Raw genomic sequence first — 19,052 nt, 5'->3', positions numbered from 1 at the left:
TTGACTGCGCAGCGCTCAGCTGCAGTCGATTATATTCAATTACTGCCAAATTAGGACTTACGGTACTGGTTTATTCTTACCGTAGTCCGTAATAGCTAGTATTCTTTCAAAAAACCTTGATTGTAGGCGTTGACTCGTTGCACAAGGCGGGTCCGTGCCTGCGGCTCCGCGCTTAATTTTCTTTCGACTTCCGAACACCGCGCCTCAAGTGCCAGCGACGTCCCAACCCACCAGTTCAACCATCAATCCCCGAGTCTACAAGCTCACCCCAGACCCAGGCCATCCACCATGCCACGCCTCCGCTGCAGGGCTCTGCCCACCCTCCGGACCCCCGTATCCAGCATGCGGACCCCAATGACCAGGTACGTCCGAACTCCGCAACAACAACCCAGCTCGAATAGACCACTAACAGTCCACGCAATGGCATAGAATCTCTCAATTCACACCACAGACAGCAAACACACCGTCAATTCTTTCCTCCCGCCCCTTCTCCTCGATTCTCTCCACGCCGACCCGCTTCCAACCATCGCAGACCCTCTCCTCTCGGTTGACCACATCGACACCCATTACCTCGTCTGTGTCTTCACTGCTCGCACAGAAGCCTTTCCAGACCCGCTCTTTCTCGGCAACTGCCTCGCTGGGCGTGCGCCGTGTCACTTTCCGGCCGTCGCGACGAGTCCAGAAGCGCCGTCATGGATTCCTGTCCCGGAACAATGCCAGGAAAGGACGGCTGACTCTTACGCGCCGGCGGTTGAAGGGACGGAAGGCGATGAGCTGGTAAAGCGATTATCTGGTGGGGGTTTTGATTGATAGAAGAGGAAGTTGATGGAGCATGGATGCATTAGGGGAATCTAGAGCAAGCGTTCTCGAGGTTGACTTCGAGACGGGACATTCAGGCTTGTCCGGCCTTGTACCATATTATCTATCCTCGTTGAGGATTTGTGAGATTATACGCAATTTCAGCAGTTTTTAGGATGCAGATGCAGAGATACCGACAAAACTCCGTAGCCATTGTATGTGATCTACCTAGTTCTGCTGTGTCTACGCCGTGTAGCACGTTACTCGTCCATTTCCTCGTCGCTTTCCTCCCCCTCGGAGCCGCTTTCGTCTTCCTCGTCTTCCTCGTCTTCGTCATCATCATCCTCTTCCTCGTCTCCGTCGAGCTTCAGCCCGTAGTCATCCTCGAATTCCTTGAGGGCCTGGACCTTCGGGGTGAAGCCGTAGGACTCGAAGCCTTGCTTAAGAGGCTGCTTACAATATTAGAACCTGCTTTCTCCACATATATCAGATTGGTGAACTTACCTCTTCCAGAACAGTGCCACAGGTGACAACAAGGTTAGCCGTCTTGGGATCAAAGAGCGGCAGGAGAATCTCGCGGAGAGCACCCTTGATCTCGTCGACACTGATATCCCGCACCTTCTTGAGCATCTTCTCCTTATAATCGGCAGGCAGGTTCCGCACGACCTGGCGAATGAAGCTACCCTGTGCCGCCATAGCAGCGGTCATCTGCTCGTTGGCGTAGCCGACCACAATGCTGCTGATAGCGCCCTCCAGCATGAGAGGGTCGAACGGCGAAGCTCCAGACAGGTGATCCTCAACGATCTGCTTACTGGACTGGAAGGCCTTGTGGGCATTGGGAGACCGGTACACGTCGAAGTTGACAACGCCGGTATCAATGTTATAAGCGAAATTGGTACCGTATGCCAGGCCCTTGCCGCGGACTGCGACCCAGAGGGGACCTTCAACTGCATTCATGTATGCAATAGCCACCATCGCTGCGGGCAGCTTGGGGTGGTCATATGAGTCCAGGCCTCGGGCAGTAGCGTAGGCGAAAGAGGAGTCGACCGTAGGCATAGGGACGATGAAAGACTTGCCACCAAGGTTCTTGCCAGCATCGCTCAGCAGGTTGCGCCGCTTGGTAATGGGCTTCAAGTCGGCGCTGGTGCCCAGACGCTCAGCGAAAGGCTTCCAAGCCGAGACAGGGTTGGTTAGCTTCTCCAGATCGGCAAACACGACGACTCTAATGTTATCGGGTTGGAAGAGCGACTGGCGGATCTCCTCCATGCGGCTGACGATCTCCTCGGGCTTCTCAGCAAGCAGACGCTTGACGCGCTTGAGGTAGCGTGCCTTGACCAAGGTGGATCGAGCCCGAGTGATTGACTCCTCCGCATAGTGAATCATGACATGCACGGCGGCAAGCATGTCCTCACCGCTGCGCTTAGAGTCAGGAACATCGGCCAGAAGCCGGGAGGTGATAGCCCGGAGTCTCTCAACATCGAAGATGGAATTCCAGGTAATCTCCTGAATCCAAGCGATAGCAGTCTCGTACTTCTCACGCTCAACCTGGAAGGAGACGCGCAGCATCTCGGAGTTTCCAAGAGCCCGAGCATTCTCCATGAAATATCCAACAGTATCCTTCTCAAGCTCCACAACCACTTGCTCGAAGTCGATTGTCTTGCCGTCACGCTGGACTGGGATGTTGAAGAATGCCTCAGTGTACACGGATAGCAAAGGACGCAGTTGGATGGGAACAGACTGAGCAGATATGAGAACAGACATCTGCACGAAACTGCTGGGAATGTGCTCGAAGTGAATGAAAAGAGGCAGGCTCGAATCATCGGCATCAATGATCTTTTGGATCTTGTGGTTGGGGCGTCCAGCCTTCAGAGCAGCGCCTGACAGGGCCGTGGTAGTGTCCATGAAGTGAATGGATTCTGCGCCGGGAATCTTGAACGCGGCCAGCAACTCTTTCGGAATCTCCTTGTCGTTCTCGGCCTTTGCCTTTTCAAGCTTGTCAGCGAGCTCCTTCAAGCCCTTCTCGCCAAGACGCTCCTTCTGAGCAGCAACACGAGCTTCCTCGTCATTCTTTAGCTTATCAGACAGCTTCTGGGATGGGACGCCCAGGATGGAAACGTGAGGAGCATCAGCGATCCACTTCTTTATGAATGAACGCCACTCATCCTCTTTCCAGTTCTCGAGGACGTCGTACTCCTTGAGAGAAGCGACGTCCCGCATGGTTGAGCCATCTCGCTTTCCGAACAAAAAGTCCGAAATGACGTACTCCGCGAAGGATGAGGCAGAAGATTCAGTCGAAAACTTCCAAGTACGGCGCTGGCGGTCAATGCACTCTTTGAGGTACTTCATGTCCAACTCTTTCTTCATAGCGTCCTGCAAGATCTCGAAGAATCTCTTCTCCACCTGCTCGAGATTCTCCGTCTCAACACTGGTCAGGGTGAAACGAATCTCGATGCTTGGGTGATCTTCGGTAGCATAGTAGACCGCACTTGCAATCTGTTCCTTTTCAACGATGACATTCTCCAGCAGAGACGCAGATGATCCGGCCAAGTACAAGAGGGCCACATTCAAAGCCCCAGCTATAGACGGTTAGGATCCGTATCCAGAAAAAAAAAAAAAAAAAAAAAAAAAAGGGGGGGGGGGGGATTAACATACATTGGATGGGGTCGGTGCAGTCTGGACCTAGGAAGCGGATCTCAATTTCACCAAAGGACTCATCCTCTTCGGGAAATTCAACTCTCTCGATGATTGAATTGTGCAAAGCAGGGGCTTGCTTCGAATCGGTCCAAGGCCTTTTGAATGGTGCGTCTGGGCTAGGAATGACATCCATGATGGTTTCTTCAAACTTGTCCAAAATGTCCAACATGTTGTTCTGGTTCACCTCACCAGTAATGACCAAGCACAAATTTTTGGGCTGGTACATCTCACGATGGAATTCCCGAATTCGTTCAGCAGTCAAGACACGGAGTTGTTCCATCATACCTCCAGTCTCGTACCGGAAGCCGTTGCCCTCGGGGTAAGTCAGGCGTCGTGCAGCCAGGTCAATCAGCTCAGCGGCGTTGTTCTGCACGCCCTGCATCTCAGAATACACCACACCGGCATCATTTCCAGTGCCATCAATGTGGAAGACTTCAGTATAGCAGCCTTCGTCGGTAAGGGTGGGAGCAATCACATGCTCGAGGTAAATAGGCAAGATGCGGGCAAAGCCTTCCCAGCCGGCTGTGTCCAGAGTATACGCTGTGTGGTCTGTGGCAGTCCAAGCATTGGTGTTTGAGTACACTCGGGTGGCCAGCTTGTCAAGGAAGCCTTTATAGCGGTAGTTGCGAGAACCCATGAAACAGAGATGCTCGAGGGTGTGGGGAGCTCCTGAATCATCGTGGATCTCTGTAGCAAGCACAAAGTAGCCATTGACCTTAGGACCGGGCTGGTCGATGACGACCACCCGCATGCCGGTGCGCTGAGACTCATACTCAGTGAACTCGCTCGGGGAGTAGTCAGGCTTGAACTGTTGCAGCAGTTTGAAGTGACTCTGTCGCACCGATGGTGACATATTGATCAGTGGAGATCTTCCAGAGAAGATATCTCGCCGAAAACTTGTGAAGCTGGTGTCTGTTAGCTATTTTCTTCCAATATATACACTTTTCGGATGGGTTAGGGGCATCAAATTGTCTTCCACCAAAGACATTATTTTGACGCGGGGCTCTCGAGGGGCCATATGCACCGTGTCCATGATATGAATAGTAAAATTGGAACCAAAGCACACACAAAGGCGATCACCGACCGATGTACCCTGCAGAGATTCATCGATACGGGTCGAGTGTGTGACGGCAGGGCAGACAGAGATTGAGGGACGGTATTGATTTCATAGCAAAGCACGATAGGAAGAGACTCACTTACAAGGAGTGAGTAGTTCTCACCAGACTCAGACCGCGCAGGCAAAAGCGAGACACGGTGGATTTGGGAGTTTGGAGAACCTGAGTGTGCTGGGCCCAGGCGGAGTTTCCCAGACGTTCCAGGGTTCTCAAAGTTGGGTCCCGTTCCTTACAAAGCGAACGGTGTTTTCTAGCTTCTCTTGCTTGTGTATGTAAGTGTGTTTATATAGATTTTCAGACTGCGAAATTATATCGAGCCCTATTGCAACTTCACCTCTTTTTTGAGCTTCAATTTCGAATCGTATTCATACACGTGGGGCGGTGACGCCTAAGTCACGGGTTGTTGACAGCTTGCCGCTTCATCTCCGAACTCTCCCAACTTCTTTACGACGGTAGCGCTCTACATTCCCAGCATGCTGCAGACATCTGAATCCGTGTGCCAGCCGGTGCTCAACTTCGTCACCGAGGGTAGCTACCCGGAGGAGAATGTTGTCTCCGCCGAGTTCCCCGTGACGGCTCTCGCGAAGGAATTGGAGCTCATCTCCATGGCCCGCGAGCAAGTTGAGGTACGTTGACACCAGTGGCAGCCTTTCTCTTGCCTTTGCTAACTCGTGTATCTGTCAATAGAATGAGATCAGCTCCCTCAGCAGCGAGAACACCTTCGACGCCGACGACTGGATCATCCAGGCCAAACAACTCCACGCCGATATTGAACGCTCGCGAGTGACCGCACGGGAGATTGTTGCCCAACATGAGCACACCAAACCTCTACAAGCCAAGGTTGAGGATGCCAGTGCGAAAGTGGGATTGATCGAGACGGAAATAGCCTTCAATCAGGCTGTCGCAGAAACCCTGGAGGAAGTCCAACGACTGTGTCAACAGCTGGAGAGCGGGCGCGCTGCCCTTGTGAATGGCCAGATAACCACCGCGATTGACCAATTGGAGGCCACAAATGCAGCCATCGGAGGAGACTCGTTCTTTACGAACACGAATGTGATGAGCATACTGTCCCTTGAAGTGTCGCGATTGAGGCAGGAGATTGAAGAGGCATTACGTCTGCGCTGGAGTGAGCAGTTGAAGGTTGACCGGCAAAAAGGCGAGTTCCAGGTCACCAAGCAGGAGGGTGCAGACTCTCTAGAGAATACAATTGGTGCGCTGTCACGGCTGGATATTTTTACGTCCGCCAGTGATCAGTTCCAAAAGGACATCACCTTGGCAGTTATTGATCCAATCTTGTTGCCTCGCAAAGACGGCACGAGCCATGCTGTTGCTGTCACCGAGGCTGGTATCCGCGTCGAGTCCGAGCCTTCAAAGGCAACTGTCACGGAAACCCTTAATCGCATGACGGAACTTCTGAACTACCTGCGACAGAACCTTCCCATTTCTATGTCAGCTGCTTTGTCTCAATCGTTTATTTCAGCTGTCTCTTCAAAAATGATAGTCGGCTGGCTGTCATCTGCGATCCCGACAGATCTCATTGGCCTGGATGAATTCGAGACTACCCTGGACCAGGTTTTGCAGTTCACAAAGACCCTTGAGTCTTGGGGGTGGAGCGGGCAAGAAGAGCTCGTTTCTTGGGTTAACCAAGCCCCTCGACTGTGGCTAACTCGTCGCCGGGTTGACTCACTTGACAGTGTACGCAAGGTCCTTGCGGCCAGCAAAGGAACTACAAAGCAAGTTGAGCGGGTGGAGATTGAGAAGGTCTCTCAAGCTGATGGGGCCTTGCTTGAGAATGCCACGAACGACGATTGGGATGCGGGCTGGGATGACGAGAAGCAAGAATCACCTGCTGAGCAAACGAAAGCCGGTCAACCCGAAGAAGATGATCATCTTGATGCATGGGGATTGGACGAAGACGGTCAGGAGGAGACCAAGCCAGATGCCCCAGCCCCAACCGAAGAGGATGCAGATGACGCCTGGGGTTGGGGAGATGACGACGAGGATGGGAAGGGTGTAAACCCCCAACCATCACAGCGCGCCGCAGAATCGAAGCCTGCGAATGGAGCAAGCCCTAGAGAGGTCACTTTGAGGGAGGTCTATACGGTTACCGATATCCCGGATTCTGTCCTCAAGATAATTCAGCAGCAGATCGCAGATTCCGAGGACATTTCCCGGCCACCGTAAGTGTTGGACTCGAGAAATGCCGAAGGCTACAAACTAACAGGCATATAGACACTTCAATTCTCGCGTTTCTTCATCCGGCACTGGTCTGCTGGCATTGCCAACGCTGATCCTGGCGATGTTCAAGGCAACCTCGTCCACCTTCTATTCACTGAAGCTCAACTCGGGGCAGATGTATCTTTACAACGACAGCCTCTATCTTGCCGGTTTAATTCGGGAGCTGATGGAAGAGCACGGCCTTTCCAGGCTGGGTTCCGACGTGGAAGCTCTTGAGAAGTTCGGCAAATTTGCTTACAGCAAAGATATGCAAACGCAGAGCACCATTGTGACAGACCTTCTCGATGGTGCGCAAGGGTTTAGCCAATGCTCAGATCAGCCGTACAAATCTGAGTGTGAGAACGCTGTCAGTGCGACTGTTGACCGAATTCGCGATGTCTACAAAGAGTGGCAGCCCATTCTGTCGCATTCCGCACTGCTACAGTCCATTGGATCTCTGCTGTCTACGGTGGTCAGTAAGATCATTATCGATGTCGAGGATCTGGGCGACATTTCTGAAGATCAGTCCAAGCAACTGGTGTCGTTCTGCAACCAGGTGTCCAAGTTGGAGGATCTCTTCATGCCCGACACTACCGACGACGCCGAAGCTCTACCAGTTACTGCCGTGTACGTACCGAACTGGCTTCGATTCCAATACCTGGTCAACATCTTGGAGAGCTCCCTAGCCGATATCAAGTTCCTGTGGCTGGAGGGCGAATTAGGTCTAGAGTTCTCTGTTGACGAGGTCGTCGATCTCATCGAAGCACTGTTCGCGGAGTCCGACCATCGTCGCCGTGCCATTTCCGAGATTCGACGGGCTCCTCGGGGATAATCCATGTATAATAATCATATGCAATATAAATACTATACATAAGCACACCTCAGTTATCGCAAGTAGTACCATGTAGACAACGAACATACCGCGGGGCCATCTCCGCGCTTTGCGGTAGTGTGCCGCACCGGTCACCGTATTTTTTCCTCACCCGCGCAATCTCGTTCATTTTGCGACAGCCACCAGAGGAAAGTTCAGAAACGGCCACTTTGCCCCATTTTCACCCATAATGAGTGAAGAACAGGTCTCGTCTGCCGCTGAGGCTGCACAGAGGCAGGTTCGTGTGCAGCTCACGAGCCAGCAGGAGGATATTGCTCTGCCTGAGAGCACCGGTCCCATCCTTGTTCCCACCGGTAAGAACTTTTTACAGCTCAGCTGGAATTTCCCAGAGGCTTCATCATGCTAATTGGGTAAATCTGTTAGGTCTGCGTCGATATGCTCTGTCAACCCTGGTGAACAACCTTCTGAGCAGCGAGAAGCCGATCCCGTTCGAGTTTTTGATCAACGGAACATTTTTGCGCACCTCTATTGATGAATACCTGACCGCCAATGGTATCTCTGCCGAAACTACACTCGAGATTGAATATGTCCGAGCTCTCATTCCGCCGCTTCACATTGCATCTTTCCAGCATGATGACTGGGTCAGCGCCACGGACGTGCTCTCTGAAACTTCGCCCGCCGCCTCTTGGGCCTCCGGCGCCACCTTCTCCAAGGGTCAAGAGAGGATTTTGTCTGGAAGCTACGATGGTCTGCTGCGGATATGGAACATGTCGTCGGAGATCATTGCGACCTCGCCTGCTCCCGCGGAGGGTGGACACACTGCGTCTATCAAGGCCGCCAAGTTCGTGTCTCCCAACCAGATTGCGTCCACTGGCCTAGACCGCACTGTTCGTTTGTGGAAGTACACTGAAGATGATGAGTTTTCTGGCAAGATTACTCCTCAACTGGAGCTTTACGGACACAAATCCGCCATTGAATCGTTGGCTGTGCATGCGCCGTCCAACCGTCTGCTCACGGGCTCGGCCGACCACACCGTCGGTTTCTGGTCCACGAAGAAGGCAGATGCCCCCGCAGCCCCGGAGAACCTGCTCCCATCTAGCATTGGCCGAACTTCGAAGCGACGCAAGCTGAACACTTCCGTCAGCACCGCACAGCGCGGTCCTCTGTCACTTCTCTCGGGCCACAGCGCTCCCGTCTCCGGCGCCATCTTTGACGCAAGAGATTCCACTGTCGGATACTCGGTCTCGTGGGATCACTCGCTACGCACCTGGGACCTCGTGACCGGTTCTCTTGTTGACACCCGCACCACTTCCCACTCCCTTCTCTCTCTTGAGCACCTTCCCGACCACCACCTCTTGGCAGCAGGTACCTCTGCCCGACACATCACCCTGATCGACCCGCGAGCATCTGCCACAACTGTTGCGGCCTTGACACTCCGTGGACATACAAACGCTGTCGTGAGCTTGGCTCGGGACCCGCACAGCACCTACGGCCTTATCAGTGGTAGCCACGACGGCACATGCCGAATCTGGGATATCCGTTCCACCAAGACCGACAAGGACGGTGTTGTCGGCGAGAGCGTGTACTCGATCGGCCGCAAGAGCCTCGAGGAGGAAGGCAAGGCGGACAGCAAGCGTGTCGGGGGTGAGGGCGTAAAGGTGTTCAGTGTGTGCTGGGACAAGGCGGTTGGCATCGTGAGTGCCGGCGAAGACAAGCGCATCCAGATCAACCGTGGCGAGGGTGTTCTGTCCTCGAAGCAGTAGATTGCACATATTGGCTAGGCGTTTGAGATTCGGTTTTGGTTAAAAGTTTCTGCTCGTCTGTTCTCGATTTCAGCTTTCTCTTAGACCCATGTGGATATATGTCAAAGTGTAAATGTACTCTACTTTCGATCTACCAATTTCTTTTCTAGACTGCCCAGGTGAACAGTGCCCAGGTATTCCAAGGTGTAGTTTATTGCTTCCATTTCATTGGAGATATAATACAGATGTTTCTACCTAGGTAGGTACATTGACATCAAAGCTGGCTAAAGATATCGAGTGCCAGCAATCAACAGAACGCCATTCCCATGCCCCTCACAAGACGTGAGATTGTTCCAAAAAACCCATTTCAAAAAAGATGACACTGCCGCCAGAATCAGAGACGACGCTCCATCCGGTTCAACCGGACAGGGGTTTTGATCTATTACAAAGTGGTTAGCCATGTCATAAGACAAAATTGCCTGCATCTCTCATCCCATGCCCTTGAAACGCCGAGACTTGACACTTCCAATACCGCGTGGTAAATCATAGTCCCAGGCGCCCAATAACATGGCGTAAAAAGCGAAAGAGAGAACCAACCTGAGTCCGTGTGCGTTGACCGCGCACCGGCAAGCCGAGCGCATGACGGCGACCACGGTAGGTACCAGTCTCCTTCAAGCGCTTGATATCATTCAAAACCTCTCGGCGCAGGTCGTTCTCGATCTTCATGTCGGACAGCACAGCCGTCAGGTCGAGGACCTGCTTGTTGGCCAGCTCGCCGACGCGGCAAGTCGGGTGGATGTTGAAACGGGCCAGGAGGCGGGATGAGGTGTTGTTGCCGACTCCGAAGAAGGTCTCGAGGGATTTCTGTATGTGCATTTGTATTAGTGGCTGGTCAATTGGGCGTTCTGGAGTGTTGGGGTCGGAGGTGTGGTGTAGATGAGGGTGTGCTGACCTTGAGCAGGTTCCGCTCAGGGAAATTGACGCCGAGGATGAAGACCTGCAGGGGTTGTGTTAGTTGAGATGAATTTATAAAAGCTGCAGGAGAGTACAGTACCATTTTGGCTTGCCTGGCTGCCTGTTAATTGATTCGGGATCTGATCGAGTCGCAGGCCGGGAAGCGCGAGAGAAATCGTCCGGCAACAATGTTTCTCCGGGTGATTATTTTCAGATAATGTACCAAAGTTGCAAAACAAGTTACTGTATTTATTGTAATAAACCCTTGCCACCGCTTCAGAGGCCGTCTCTGTATTGAAAATATTACCAACAGGAGTGTACTCTCCGCACGCCATTGCGCAAGCTGGCCTCCCCTCTCTCCTCCCTACTTTTCCTCTCTCCATTGCAATCTCGAGTGGCAATTAGCAACCATGTATTTCCGCAACCTTTTCCTCTCCCTCTTCCTGGTCCTCGCCGTCGGTTTCGCCTTGGTCCAGGCTGAGGAGGCCAAGCCTCGTGGTCCCAAGATCACTAGCAAGGTAATTGGGCTCATTGCTAGTGTCCTAGCAAAGCTGATAGGTGGTCCCTAGGTATACTTCGACATCCAGCATGGCGACGAGTCTCTCGGTCGCATTGTGATGGGTCTGTACGGCAAGACTGTCCCCGAGGTAAGTTTAGATTCCCTCGGGTTCGTGTTCAATTGAGGATGATGACTGACTTTTAATCTTCTAGACTGCGGAGAACTTCCGGTACGATGACATCGAACACAATTCCCCTTTATGGTCAATTCTAATGCACCTCCAGTGCTCTGGCTACCGGCGAGAAGGGCTTTGGCTACCAGGACTCGACCTTCCACCGTGTTATCAAGGACTTTATGATCCAGGGAGGTGACTTCACCAAGGGCGATGGTTCGTACTGGTCCCCTGGGAAATATACTGGGTGACATTAATCGGATGTTTAGGCACCGGTGGCAAGTCCATCTACGGCAACAAGTTCGCTGATGAGAACTTCAAGATCCGCCACACCCGCAAGGGTCTTCTGAGTACGAAAGACCCCGGTGCTGGTTGTTATGAGGCGAAGCTAACGAATACCCAGGCATGGCCAACGCCGGCAAGGACACCAACGGCTCCCAGTTCTTCATCACCACCGCCATCACCTCGTGGCTGGATGGCAGGCACGTCGTGTTCGGCGAGGTCCTCGAGGGCTACGACATTGTCGACAAGATCCAGAACGTCGCCAAGGGCCCCGGCGACAAGCCCAAGGACACCGTCAAGATCGTGAAGAGTGGCGAGCTGGAGATGGAGGAGGACTCCGAGGACAAAGGTAGCCGCGACGAACTGTAGATCAGCGACGGCCTCGTGCTGCGCCTCCGCTACTGGTTGACGGTGGCTGACGATGCATCTCCAAGAATACGATGACGACGAACCGCAAGTCAGCACAGAAGTTCCCACGGAGGAGTCCAATATGCCCTTCTACTCGATGCGACCGGTGTGGTACCTGCTGGTGATCGTTGCCGTGGTGGGCGTCTACCTTGTCCGCCGCAACGGCCAGCAGCGGAATGAGAAGGAGTTTGACGCTTAGAGAAGTACGTAGATGGAACAACAGACATACGTCTATACTATATAGCCCGTGTGCCCATGTAGAAGTATCGAGTACGAAGGACCGTAAACTTGACAGTATACGATGTAACGGCCAGTCACCGCTCATTGATCTGCCTTAGTCAGATAGACTCAGCAACTGGCGAGTCAGAAAAAAATCTGACCTGTGTATCAATACGGTGTTCTTACTGGGTCAGTACATGGCACTAGTCCTATACCGGAACCATATCGCGGTGTACCACAGTACCGAGTCCCTTGTAAGGAAAATATACCGCAGTGGTACGGGCTTGCGGTGCAAGGTCAACCAAGTACACCTGGGCACGATTCGCCTCCCACAGAAAACCTGCCGACGTCTTCTTCCTTTCACATCCCTTTTTCCAACTCATCCCTCCTTCTCTTTTTTTTCTCGGTGCTCATAGAGTTCTTAGATTTGGGGAGACTTGCATTTTTGTCCTTCTCTCCTGCCTACCATTCTCTTGTCCTTTTGCCACTTGACGCTGTACGAGTGGAAAAAAAAAAAAAAAGTGAGAACTTCTCCGTCTTCTTCGCTCTCTCTCGTTTCATAAAAGGTATTTCTTCCTCTTCGCAAGAGACTCTTTTGCTTGAAAAGTTGCTTGTGTCTTCGAATCGACGAATCTCTCCTCGGTGAAGCCAAGAAAACTGTTTGCATATCTGTTTCCCTTCGTCACCAAAAATCTCAAATTTTGTCACCCCGGCCAGTCACTGACGCGAAGCATCTTGCCCCCCTGTAGACTTTCGCAACAACCGCAAACATGGCCGACGGTCTCCAAATGGGCAACCTGTCCATCAACGACTCCCAGCACGCGCCCCAGGGGAACCCCCCTCAGGGTCAGGGTCGTGCCGCCTACATCCCTCCTCACCTCCGCAACTCCCAGCGCAGCATGGGCGCCAGCAACATGGACGGCGCTGCCCCTCCTCCTGGCCCTAGCTACGGTGGTCCTCGGTACAGTGTCCAATACCCTGTGTTTGTGAGGTCTTAAACTAACCCAAAATTGTTTCTCTAGAGGCGGTCCTCGCGGTGGCAACTGGGCGAACGCTAGCGCCCCCGACTTCAGCCCTCGCGGCCCTGCCAATGGTAATCCCAGCTGGATCCCCCAAGGAGAAATCCGGCCATTCGACCCATATGCTTACGGATATCCCGGTCACACAGGTTACAGCGGCGGTGCTAGTGCTGGTGCTGGTGCTGGTGCTGGTGGTGGCTCTCAAGCCCGTGGCTCTGGTGATGGCCAGTGGCGCGACGGCAAGCACATCCCCGGCCCCGTCAACGCTCGCGTTGAGCGTGAGCTCTTCGGTATCCCCAACGACCCGAACAAGCAGCACACCGGTATCAACTTCTCCAACTACGACGACATCCCCGTTGAGGCATCCGGCCAGGATGTCCCCGACCCCGTCACTTCTTTCACCAACCCCCCTCTGGATGACCACCTTATCACCAACATCGGTCTCGCCAGCTATGTCACCCCTACTCCCGTCCAGAAGTATTCTATCCCTATTGTCATGGGCGGCCGCGATCTGATGGCGTGCGCTCAGACCGGTTCCGGTAAAACCGGTGGTTTCCTCTTCCCCATCCTCTCCCAGGCTTTCCAGAATGGCCCCTCCGCTGCTCCTGCCCAGGGCGGTGGCCAGTTTAGCTACGGCCGCCAGCGGAAGGCCTACCCCACCTCTCTCATTCTGGCTCCCACTCGTGAGTTGGTCTCTCAGATCTTCGACGAGGCCCGCAAGTTCGCCTACCGCTCGTGGGTCCGCCCTTGTGTCGTGTACGGTGGTGCCGACATTGGCTCTCAGCTGCGCCAAATCGAGCGTGGCTGCGATCTGCTCGTTGCTACCCCCGGTCGTCTCGTCGACCTGATTGAGCGTGGCCGTATCTCGCTCCAGAACATCAAGTACCTCGTTCTCGATGAGGCTGATCGCATGCTGGACATGGGTTTCGAGCCCCAGATTCGCCGCATTGTCGAGGGTGAGGACATGCCTGCCGTTGACCAGCGCCAGACTCTCATGTTCTCGGCCACTTTCCCCCGTGATATCCAGATGCTGGCCCGTGACTTCCTGAAGGACTACATTTTCCTTTCGGTTGGCCGTGTCGGTTCTACCTCGGAGAACATTACTCAGAAGGTCGAGTACGTCGAAGACATGGACAAGCGCTCCGTCCTGCTGGATATTCTCCACACCCACGGAACCACCGGTCTCACTCTGATCTTCGTCGAGACCAAGCGCATGGCCGACTCGCTGTCTGACTTCCTCATCAACCAGCGCTTCCCTGCCACCGCCATTCACGGCGACCGCACCCAGCGTGAGCGTGAGCGTGCTCTGGAGCTGTTCCGTAACGGCCGCTGCCCCATCCTGGTCGCTACCGCCGTTGCTGCCCGTGGTCTGGATATCCCCAACGTCACTCACGTTATCAACTACGATCTGCCCACCGACATTGATGACTATGTCCACCGTATCGGTCGTACCGGTCGTGCCGGTAACACTGGTATCGCCACTGCTTTCTTCAACCGCGGCAACCGTGGTGTTGTTCGTGACCTGCTCGACCTCCTGAAGGAGGCTCACCAGGAGGTTCCCGCTTTCCTGGAGAGTATTGCCCGTGAGGGCAGCGGCTACGGTGGTGGTGGCGGCCGTGGTGGCCGTGGCGGTCGTGGCCGTGGTGGTTCCAACGCTACCCGTGATGTTCGTCGCTTCGGTGGTGGCATGGGTGGTGCCGCTTCTACCTTCGGCAGCGGTAGCGCCTACGGCGCTGCTCCCTCCTACGGTGGCAGTGGCAGCATGGGTGGTGCCCCCTCCTACAGCGGTGGTGCCAGCGGTGGTTACGGTGGTGGTTACGGCGGCGGCGGCGGCGGCGGCGGCAGCTACGGCAACCCCTCCGGCCCTACCGGCCCCTCTTCCTGGTGGTAAATCAGTCGTGGTCTGATGACGAGGCCGTCAGGTCTGATTGGCTCCCATTTCTTTTTTCCTTATTGTCTCTCGTTTGACGGATACGATCAGAACGCGCCCCTGAGTTCTTTCCTCCTCGCTGTTTCTCAGGGACGGCTTTGTCACGACTACCACGACTTTCCTATTTTTTAGATTCATGCGCCGTTTCTCGTTATTTTCCCTGTTATCTCCGTGCTCGTTCTGATTTTTTTTATCTTCCTTTTCCTGTATCTGTCTTACTTGCTTTGCATTTCGCACGTTTTCAACAGCTCTCAATCTGGCCTTGTTTAGACACGGGGCGTTCGAGCAGTTCTGATTACCTCTTTCTTGTTGCTCCCTGGTCATGACTTTCATGACAATTTCCTTTTTCTTTCGAGCAACCAGGTGATCAGCGCTGCATGAACATCATAGAATGCGTTGTCTTTTGTGTCCGCTCTCATCAGATACCCCTTTTGTTCGAACCGCCCCCAATACGGGGGGATACGTTCGAATCGACGCGTGTGCGCCGAGCGGAGAATGCCGGCTTTCGACACTCCTCGAAAAGTGCTTTTACTACATCTGCATCCATCTTCTCGGCGCTGTGTTATGCCTTTGCATAGACTTGTGACAGCGTCGGTATCTTATGGCGGACTCTTCTTTCTGTTGATGCCCTCGTGTGTTCTGCGGTCAATTCGGTATTCGAAAACCAAAAATTCGCGCTTTCTTTCTCCGGGCTAATGTGGGCAATGTACCGACTGGGCGATATACCCGTTTCTGAAGTTTTGCTTCGGCTTTTATTCGGTGGGTAAGTTGCTGTCGTTGCTTTGCATGGATTTACGGGGGTTTTTTTGCATTCTGTATGGCGTTGGCTTGACGACTACATGTCCTCTCGTGGAGGCTTTCCACATGGGTTCCTTCATTTCCTTGCATCTCGGAACCGTGGAGGATGGGATGTCGCCGGCGCTGAATGAATGTTTCGCTCACGGGTATCATGTTTTTTCGCATGGTTCGAGTCGGGAGGACGCAGAAGGTCTGGGCGAGGCCGCGAGAAGGAAAGCCTTATTTCAATGCAATTTGAAAAGTGTTTCCAGTTCAACTCTTTTTGGTAGCTGTAGATGTATACTCTGTACAATGACTGGGCTCTTTCTGTATCCTTTGTCGAAACATAGCTTTCAGAGCTAGGTAGTTTCATCGTAGATAGCATCTGCAATACGCTATCAAAATTGAATCGGAGCATGTGAATGAATGGAGGGTTGGTTTCGTAGTGTGCCCGGCGGTACCGAGTACGGAGAGACTAGAGACGACGTTACGCGGTGAATGCGGGTAGCTATCACCACTAAATCCACGAACGGAGTCTCGAGGCCTTTACTCGGCAATATTCTGTCTTCCGTTCCCTTCCCCCTGCATCTTCTACTCTCCTTCTTCCCCCGCCTTTTCCCTTTCCCCTTCACCCTTACCCTTTTAACGTTCCCGCCTATCTCGATTCCCGCGCATTCACGATCTATTCGCGCCTCCTAAGGGGGCGACATCACCGTCCTCGACCCTCCAAAATCTCGGATCCTCAGGAGCTTTCGCACAAAGCGCACATCCCTGATCGCAATCATCACCCAAGATGGCTGAGGTCGAAAATCCCGCCATGGACGAATCTTTCGCCCTGTCCGAGGCTGCGGACGACCAGAATCATGGCATGACCGCCAGCGCGACGGTCGGCACGAGACGCCAGGCCAACGGCACCATTGGCTCTGTCTACTCGGGCAACAAGATCCGGCATCTCAAGAAGGAGGATGGCATCCCCCTGTGGCGCAAAGATATTCAGTATCAGTTCCTCAAGCTCGTCTTCGAGGACAAGACCCCCGTCTTCACGCGGTATCCCGACGGCCAGAAGAACCTGGACTTTGCCGACATATACATCGACGCAATGGCGAGGAGCAGCAAGACGAGCAAGATCCTCAAGGACAAGTTGCAGAATGATAAGCCCGCGGCCATAAGTATGGCGATGGTCTGTCTGCTAGTCAATTTCGGACGCATGAACACCACGCTGAACTGTACGCCCTTTCTTCCTCTATCTTATGGCATTTATCTTTTTTTTTTCGCAATACTAACTTCTTTGTCTTTCACGTTCTAGTCTTCCCCGAAATGCGTGCCCAGTTGCGAACTTACCACTCCATCCCTTCCCTTCAAGCCCACCAAGATTCCAATGCCTACAAGCAGCTGCAGGATGCTCCGCGTCTCAAGTCTATACTTAAGGGCGCCTCTGAGGATGTCGACCAGCCAAATACATTGGACAAAATCAAGCGCCAGGATGCACCCCGAACAAACCCTGTCAACCTCATTTTCGTCCTGGCGCAATATGCGCCAAAGGTGTCGGAAATGCATTTCTTTCCTCCGCGCGACTTCTTCGATCTGGTCATGAGATCTACACTCAGCAGTAAGAGCCGCGCTCGGGCATTCCTTTGGCTGATGTGGTGGTACCTGGAGAGCGATTTCACCGCCGAAGCAGCGAGGAACAACCCGTTCGGACCCGGCCTGGAAGGCGAGGGTGCCGAGGGATTGCCTTTGAAGGTCCCGGCATTTGAGAGCTTAACGGAAGAACAGGCCAACGAGGAGAATGTAGATACACCCGAGGAACTGGAGTATGGAGAGATGAAGAGGCTTGAACGCAAGCGTGAGTGGTATCCGCGTCTGCTTATAACTGTGAGCGTGTCTGATGATTGCTAGGTATTCTGGAGGAGGATGAGCCAATCCCCCGGGTTCCGAAGCGCGCGAAGAAAGGTAAGCTGTCGTGATCCGTCTTGTACCACTCCTTTTCAGAATCTGATTTCAATTACTTAGAATACGGCTTCGACGAAGACTCCTTTGCAGGCGACTACTCTGGCATGGGTGGCCGCGGATCCGCCATGTCAACACCACTTCATCCTTCTGCGAAGCGAAGCTTGGATGATGACGACGGCGAGCTCACGCCGGGCATGGCTCGACCACGCAACAAGCAAGTCAAGCGCGAAGACTCTCTGAACCGGGCAGTGGGCCAGCAACGTCTCATCTTGAAGACCAGAATGGATCACACCCCCGACGCTTCTCCCGCCCCTCCCGGGAACCACCCAGTGCTGAACCGCTTCATTCCCGAGCCCTCACTATCCCAGGCGCCTGGCCGTCGACCGCGCCCTCTCACACAACACCAGATTGCCGTCGAGCAGAACCGCCGGCAACGCATCGAATATCTACTCGCGAAGCGGAGGAGCAACGCATATCGCGTAATCCGCGGCAAACGCGAAAACGAGATCCCCTTCGTCCGCTACGGTCGCCTGCTACAGGGTCTGCCAGACGGATACGATACAGAAGAGGAAGAGTCTGCATGGGGCAAGGGTGGCCTGGTTCCGAACCCCGAAGAAGAGGACGATTTCGGCGAGAGTGCGAACTTCTTCCTTTCCGTGGTCCGCAAGGCATCTCGACGGCTTGATCGTTGGGACTACGAAGATGCCAACGGGCCCAAGAAGGATCGTCGTCAGGAGCGTGAGGAGCGACAGCGCACCAAGGCTGCCCTGGAGGCTGATGTACGAGCCGCCAACAGCCGATCTCGCGCACGACCTTCGCGCGGCGGGGCTGCGAAGCGCAAGTCCACCAATCTAGCGGCAACCCCAGGAGGCAAGAAGCAACCCGGATCAGCACGCCCGAAGGGTGGTCGCAGTCGCCTTGCCGGTGTGTCAGGGGTGGGCACACCATCCTGGGACCCCGAGCATGGCACTGGGCATGAGTACATGGAAGGTGAACTAGACGACCTGGACCGCGAGCTGCTCGGCGAGGGATCCGGTGACGATGACATGCCGCCGCGCGCTGGACAAGATGACGGTGATTCCTCGGACGATTCCTCAGACGATGACGAGAATTCGTCTACCTACGACGGACCAAACGGCTATGCACGACACGAAAGCTCATCTCCCGTTCCGTCTGGAGCAGTCGAACGACGTGAAGGCGGGGACGAGGCAATGGAGGATTGAGGGTGTTGCCCAGGATTTTGTGATGATTATATCTCGATTGCTTTATTTATGTTCCCAGGACCGGGTGTTCATGGGTACACTGTGACTTTAAGATAATATAGGGCCTGTGGATTGCGGGCTGTACACTTTTTTATTCTTACGCTTGTGATGGCATTGAATTCATCTGCTCTGGCATTTTTGCTTCAACATTACATCTTCCTGTACTTCTACATCTTCCA

The 19,052-nt window shown here is 53.7% G+C and overlaps 8 protein-coding genes across 8 annotated transcripts; 6 read left to right on the top strand and 2 right to left on the bottom strand.

The window, feature by feature from the left end:
- Positions 1 to 288: 288 nt before the first annotated feature.
- Positions 289 to 781, top strand: N7498_002341 (mitochondrial 54S ribosomal protein bL34m; the record flags this gene model as incomplete). Its single annotated transcript, XM_058449403.1, has 2 exons — positions 289 to 362; positions 430 to 781. 2 exons carry the CDS (start codon positions 289 to 291, stop codon positions 779 to 781), a joined length of 426 nt encoding a protein of 141 aa, XP_058311747.1.
- Positions 782 to 1,058: 277 nt separating this feature from the next.
- Positions 1,059 to 4,345, bottom strand: N7498_002340 (putative zinc metalloprotease; the record flags this gene model as incomplete). Its single annotated transcript, XM_058449402.1, has 3 exons — positions 1,059 to 1,247; positions 1,303 to 3,374; positions 3,451 to 4,345. The coding sequence occupies 3 exons, from the start codon at positions 4,343 to 4,345 to the stop codon at positions 1,059 to 1,061; spliced, it is 3,156 nt and encodes a 1,051-aa protein (XP_058311746.1).
- Positions 4,346 to 5,080: 735 nt separating this feature from the next.
- N7498_002339 (uncharacterized protein) lies at positions 5,081 to 7,656 on the top strand (the record flags this gene model as incomplete). Its single annotated transcript, XM_058449401.1, has 3 exons — positions 5,081 to 5,233; positions 5,295 to 6,787; positions 6,840 to 7,656. The coding sequence occupies 3 exons, from the start codon at positions 5,081 to 5,083 to the stop codon at positions 7,654 to 7,656; spliced, it is 2,463 nt and encodes an 820-aa protein (XP_058311745.1).
- A 229-nt stretch (positions 7,657 to 7,885) lies between these two features.
- N7498_002338 (WD repeat WDR12/YTM1 family ribosome biogenesis protein) lies at positions 7,886 to 9,419 on the top strand (the record flags this gene model as incomplete). The annotated part of the gene is made up of 2 exons (XM_058449400.1): positions 7,886 to 8,009; positions 8,080 to 9,419. 2 exons carry the CDS (start codon positions 7,886 to 7,888, stop codon positions 9,417 to 9,419), a joined length of 1,464 nt encoding a protein of 487 aa, XP_058311744.1.
- Positions 9,420 to 9,768: 349 nt separating this feature from the next.
- Positions 9,769 to 10,455, bottom strand: N7498_002337 (mitochondrial 37S ribosomal protein uS13m; the record flags this gene model as incomplete). Its single annotated transcript, XM_058449399.1, has 4 exons — positions 9,769 to 9,837; positions 9,996 to 10,262; positions 10,351 to 10,395; positions 10,453 to 10,455. 4 exons carry the CDS (start codon positions 10,453 to 10,455, stop codon positions 9,793 to 9,795), a joined length of 360 nt encoding a protein of 119 aa, XP_058311743.1. The 3' UTR covers positions 9,769 to 9,792.
- Positions 10,456 to 10,762: 307 nt separating this feature from the next.
- On the top strand, positions 10,763 to 11,912 carry N7498_002336 (peptidylprolyl isomerase; the record flags this gene model as incomplete). Its single annotated transcript, XM_058449398.1, has 7 exons — positions 10,763 to 10,870; positions 10,922 to 10,999; positions 11,064 to 11,080; positions 11,136 to 11,239; positions 11,293 to 11,373; positions 11,427 to 11,654; positions 11,740 to 11,912. 7 exons carry the CDS (start codon positions 10,763 to 10,765, stop codon positions 11,910 to 11,912), a joined length of 789 nt encoding a protein of 262 aa, XP_058311742.1.
- Positions 11,913 to 12,702: 790 nt separating this feature from the next.
- Positions 12,703 to 14,842, top strand: N7498_002335 (DEAD/DEAH box helicase; the record flags this gene model as incomplete). The annotated part of the gene is made up of 2 exons (XM_058449397.1): positions 12,703 to 12,893; positions 12,955 to 14,842. The coding sequence occupies 2 exons, from the start codon at positions 12,703 to 12,705 to the stop codon at positions 14,840 to 14,842; spliced, it is 2,079 nt and encodes a 692-aa protein (XP_058311741.1).
- A 1,609-nt stretch (positions 14,843 to 16,451) lies between these two features.
- Positions 16,452 to 18,834, top strand: N7498_002334 (uncharacterized protein; the record flags this gene model as incomplete). The annotated part of the gene is made up of 4 exons (XM_058449396.1): positions 16,452 to 16,884; positions 16,965 to 17,504; positions 17,558 to 17,611; positions 17,672 to 18,834. 4 exons carry the CDS (start codon positions 16,452 to 16,454, stop codon positions 18,832 to 18,834), a joined length of 2,190 nt encoding a protein of 729 aa, XP_058311740.1.
- Positions 18,835 to 19,052: the final 218 nt, after the last annotated feature.

This window comes from Penicillium cinerascens (genome assembly GCF_028974065.1).
Source record: "Penicillium cinerascens strain IBT 15544 chromosome Unknown contig_1_segment0_segment0, whole genome shotgun sequence".
NCBI classification, from domain to species: Eukaryota; Fungi; Ascomycota; class Eurotiomycetes; order Eurotiales; family Aspergillaceae; genus Penicillium; species Penicillium cinerascens.
Note: the sequence above shows the minus strand (reverse complement) of the source record. Positions and strands in the feature narration are given on the sequence as shown.